The sequence below is a fragment of the Penaeus vannamei genome, unplaced genomic scaffold (assembly GCF_042767895.1).
Source record: "Penaeus vannamei isolate JL-2024 unplaced genomic scaffold, ASM4276789v1 unanchor3861, whole genome shotgun sequence".
Lineage (NCBI taxonomy): Eukaryota > Metazoa > Arthropoda > Malacostraca > Decapoda > Penaeidae > Penaeus > Penaeus vannamei.
In genome coordinates, this window is record NW_027216841.1 from 1 (window position 1) to 5,000 (window position 5,000).

The 5,000-nt window shown below is 39.1% G+C and overlaps 2 protein-coding genes across 2 annotated transcripts in view; one reads left to right on the top strand and one right to left on the bottom strand.

Moving 5' to 3' along the window:
- Positions 1-112: 112 nt before the first annotated feature.
- On the bottom strand, positions 113-813 carry LOC138861276 (craniofacial development protein 2-like). Its single transcript, XM_070120230.1, has 3 exons — positions 779-813; positions 458-710; positions 113-352 (listed from the first exon to the last, which is right to left on the bottom strand). Exons 1-3 carry the CDS (start codon positions 811-813, stop codon positions 113-115), a joined length of 528 nt encoding a protein of 175 aa, XP_069976331.1.
- A 1,934-nt stretch (positions 814-2,747) lies between these two features.
- Positions 2,748-5,000, top strand: part of LOC113812279 (leucine carboxyl methyltransferase 1) — a gene marked incomplete at its 5' end in the record, with an annotated part of 3,382 nt that continues 1,129 nt past the window's right edge. Inside the window, 3 exon segments of the mRNA XM_027364150.2 lie at positions 2,748-2,989; positions 3,494-3,603; positions 4,630-5,000. The exon segment at positions 4,630-5,000 is cut by the window's right edge and continues 1,129 nt beyond it. Of these exon segments, the coding sequence (XP_027219951.2) occupies positions 2,748-2,989; positions 3,494-3,603; positions 4,630-4,825 (548 nt within the window).

The window sequence follows — 5,000 nt, forward strand, 5'->3', positions numbered from 1 at the left end:
TCACCAATTGACTCTTGGGCTGCATCAAGCATTTCACACTTGAAGGTGTCTCACAGAAGTACAGGGTCCGTCAGATTGTCGAGCGCTGTGAAACGACCAGAGATTGCCTTGGCTAACCACTATGCACACTCCTCCATCCTATCCAGATGAAACACCCTAGGGTGATCATTGGACTGCTGGGGACCCGGAAGGTAGCCACAACCAACCTATGGTCAGTACCACAGAACTTGGCATTCCTATACACCCTGCAGTTCTGGGGGATCCTCAAACGAGTGCTAATGAGTATGTGGTCGATCACCTTGATTGCATTACTGGTATCACTATACCATGTCCAACGATGTGGGTCTGGGTGCTGGTACCAGGAGCCAGAAATCCTCAATTTCTGGGACCTTGCAAAGTCCCGGAAAAGGAGGCTATTCTCGCTGCCAGTATCAGCTCCTGAACCATGAGGGCTGACAGATATCTCATAGCCAGCTTGATGACTGCGAGATACTGCATTGAAGTCACCCAGGACAATACGAATATCCCGCCGGGGACAGCTGTCTGCCACAGAATCAAGTTTGGTATAGAACATCTCTTTCACGTCGAGTTTACAAACATCGGTAGAAGCGTACACAGCAATAACAGAAGTCAAGCTTGATGCTAGCTTCAGTCTCAATACCATTATATGCTCATCGACTGGAGTAACCTCTACCACCGAGGGCCGGAACCTACTGGAGATAGTTAAGGCTACTCCCTGACCAGTAGTAGGTGTAACCGCCTACACTGATCGTGTTACCGCCATATCTTCTCAACCTCCGAGGGAGCAGCCATCCCAACTCTCAGCCTCCCCAGGTCCCTCAATAGCAGAGGCAACCAATCATCCTGATGCAAAGATGTTCCAAGCCCCCATCCTGACTTCCCGCCTGAGGTTCACCCTCAGTCAGTCACTCCAGGTGGATGCCACCTGTGCCACCCCCACCGACACTGCCCCACATAAAAGGGGGCGGCAGGCTGCAGGACCTGACATCCACCTGTGGGGTTCCCAAGGGCTTTACCCCACAAGTTTCATTCCAGGAAATTGATATGAATTGTTCAAATCCGAAATCAGAAGTATTGAGGTGTATTTATGAAAGATGGAATAATGCACTACTGCATTGATAAGTTGAATAAATAACTTACACTCTCTGACCAGGATTCAAACCTGGGTCATTGCAGGCAGGCAACTGCAAGACATATACTCTACCAACTGAGCTATGTGACCCAGTAAAAGGAATGGACAACTAGGAGCTATTTAGCTTCCATAGATATGACCTATCTACTCATACTTGAGTAAGGATAGAGAAGTTTTACACACACTCCCCATGAGCATTCAGTAGAAATCGATAGAACAGTCGAAATCCAAAGTCAAAAGTATTGAGGTGTATTTATGAAAGATGGAATAGTGCACTACTGTATTGATATGATAAATAAATAACTTACCCTCTCCAACCAGACTTCGAATCTGGGTCTTTGCAGGCAGGTAACTGTAAGACAGACAAGTGGGTCTTGTAGCTCAGTTGACATTTATCTTGGATCTTGGTTTTATTCCAAGGGCATTGCTTCACTACAAGGTTCTCCAAAGACTTAAATAAGGTAGCATCTTTGTAAGCACAGTCATGGTCTGTGACCTTAATATTGCAGTGTTGCTTCACATTGACTTTAGATGATAACTCTACCCATTATCTATTCATGTGAGTGTTGAAGAGTGTTGGTGTAAAAATGCAACCCATCTTCATTCCTGAAATCATTGGAAAGAAGCCAAATATGCCACACTTACCATTACTTTCAGTATCAGTAGCAGTGCTATTAATCCAAATATCTTCATAGGAATGTATCAGGATCTCCCACAATGATTGACATTGTTCTGAGTTGAATGCCTTCTTGAAGTCATTGTGGGCTGTGAGGATCTCACGATGATCTACAGTGACTGAGAGTTCAAGGATATCATCTGTTGTTTTGCAGTGAATCCAGATTGCTTGTTCTTGGGTAGTCACCAATGGACTCCTAATCTGCACCAAGCATTTTGTATTTGATAGTACTATAAGGTCTATTAGGTTGTTGAGTGTTATACCTCAGGTAGTTATTTGTTGCGAATCCCTCCCAGACATTGCTCCAGATAAAGGTGGATGGAGGCTATCAAGCCTGATATCAACATATGAGGATTCCTAAGGCTTTGCCCTGCACATCTTACACTGGGTTAGCAGCCGCTGGGCCACAGAAAAGATGGGTTTCCCCTTCTCCTCCAACCACTTCTTGGTGGTCGCCCTTTTTTATGTGAACCATAGCTTGCCTCACTAGCCATAAGGGAGGGTAATTTCCCCTCCCCCAAGCTTCTCAATTTATTAGAGTCATTGCCAATAAGTCTCTTAGGGAAGCAGGCCTCCCAATGAGTTAGTGAAGCCTAATTAGTGGATGAAGAAATATATGTGTGCTTACTCTTTCCAAGATAGACTGTAGATAATGCTAGGATTTTTTATGCATATACTGCAATATGATCTTATGCAGTAACATGTCACTATAGAAGAAAATGTCAGGATAAAATTAAATATTTTTTCAATTTTATCTCAGAACCATGTTTCTTAAGAAATTGATGAGGTATCAAGATAAAAGACATTTTTCCTTCTTTTCTCTTTTTTCTTGGACAAAAAGAAAAACATCCCTTCTTCATACTCTCCTTGTTTTTTTTTTTTCAAACTTTTACCTAAATCTTAATCTCCTGCCCTCAGATTATGATGTCAAGCTCAACAGGAACAACCTTCATGCACACACCTACAAGCTGACGGGAGTCGACCTCAGAAACATCACAGAGGTAGAAGCCAAAATTAAGGAGTCAGACTTAGACTACTCACTCCCTACCCTCTTCTTAGCTGAGTGTGTTCTAGTGTACATGAGCACCAGCAAGTCTTCACAGCTCTTACAGTGGATTGCAGAAAAGTTTAAGTCTGCATTCTTCATAAATTATGAAATGGTAAAGTGAATGTTTTATGTTCTTATCTGAATAACCTAGGTGCTGACCAGTTACTTAGGGACTTTTAAGTTTAAAGTTATTGGTTATAACACCTCTGAATATCTGGGGCTTGACATTGCAGATTCAGTAGCCTCAATGCAAAGCTACCACTGTAGAGTGAATTGAAAATGAGCACATATTTTTGGATTTTATTGATATTTAGGGTAACATTGTCTTTACAATAGTTAATTTGGGATCTTCATATTGTGGTTATAGCACAATATGACCATATAGAATATGTACATATATGTAAATTACTATGCTGCACTAGGTATGATTGTATGTAATTGATGGTTGGAATTTCAGCCTCATCTCTTTACTATAAAAAATGTCCATGATATTTTTAAGTTGTTTGCACATTTGGAATAATTCTAGTTGGAGCTTGAAGATGATCTAAGAAGTCCATAACATACCCTGTACATACTGAAATACAAGATGTTAATAATCATTTCCCCATTTTGCCAGGTCAATCTTGGTGACAGATTTGGAGAAGTTATGGTAAGCAACTTGCGAAGCCGAGGTTGTGACCTGGCGGGGGCTCAAGCATGCCAGAGCACAGAAACACAGAGGCAAAGGTTAGTATGCAGTATGGCTAACAAATCTTATGCTAAATGTGTCAGTGGTTCCCTTTCACCTTCCATAGAGAGTTGAACAATGCCCCATATATTTTTAAACTTGGTAAAAATAAGTGCTACACTGCATCTGAAACCTGCAATCTAATTTGCACAACTACTTTTGAATATTGATGCTGAGTACATGCATTGTATACTGTGGATTTATTTTATCAACTCTGCTTACACATAGAGGCCACCAGAAGTGTGTGATCATCAGGGAGTCAGTTATTAGGCCTACCTAATCTCATTAATTCACCCCAACCATTGAATTTTCACAAAGAATAGTTGGTATTTCTCTGGCTATTATCATCATTATTGATAGGTTTCCCTATGCCATAATGAACCATTTGCCAAATGTCACACACAGGCAGCCACTTGAGAAAAGCATTAGAAGCATTAAGAGCACACATTTGTCCCACACACAAGGAGGCTTAAATTGTCTTTTTAGCCAAGATTTGAGAGACTGTACCTCCTCAGTAATTACTGACATAGATGAACAAATAACTTTAGCTCATGATTATTATAATATTAACAGTAGTGATAGGGTAGTGCGTCTATATATATATATATATATATATATATATATATATATATATATATATATATATATATATATATATATATATATATATATATATATATATATATATATATATATATATATATATATATATATATATATATATATATATATATATATATATATATATATATATATATATATATATATATACACATACTTCTGCTGTCAGTTGCTGTACTGAGATTTTTCTATCAAGGAAGATAGTGATAAATTTCTTGGAGTAAGTTCATAACTGCTTTATGAACGATAGCGAGAATAAGGAAAAATAAATTAAGCCAAAGGTTTGATGCTGTTAAAATGATAGAATTATGAAGGGGAGAGTGTATACTTATGATACTATATATGTAATTTTTTGGCATTTATTTAATCATAAATAGATTTAGTCCATTTTATTTATTTTCTAGATTTCTTGAAGTTGGATGGGCTGGAGCAGACTCTTATGACATGATCAACATATGGGCTCGACTCCCTCCTGAGGAAATATCTCGTGTAATGCAGATTGAGTTGCTAGATGAACAGGAACTTCTTCAACAACTGTTCACACATTATGCCATCACCACTGCCTGGACTGACCACCGATGGTCAGACATTCAGCTGTAGTTTTTACGAACAATTCACTATTCCTAAAAGATATTAGGAGGCAAGCTGTTATGGTAGAGATGTAATGTATCAGTAAGGTATCCAGATAGTATAGCCAGATTAACAGATAATATCTATGCTTGTGACACCAGGAAGTGATTTCAGTTAGAACATATTTATGATATTTCTATAAATA

Excerpts from the sequence above, each read along its gene's own strand:
- LOC138861276 (XM_070120230.1), bottom strand. The coding sequence starts at position 813 with ATGGCTGCTCCCTCGGAGGTTGAGAAGATATGGCG. Across the intron at positions 711-778 it reads GAGGTTGAGAAGATATGGCG|GTTCCGGCCCTCGGTGGTAG; the intron begins GTAACACGATCA and ends TATCTCCAGTAG. Across the intron at positions 353-457 it reads AAGCTGGCTATGAGATATCT|CACCCAGACCCACATCGTTG; the intron begins GTCAGCCCTCAT and ends TCCTGGTACCAG.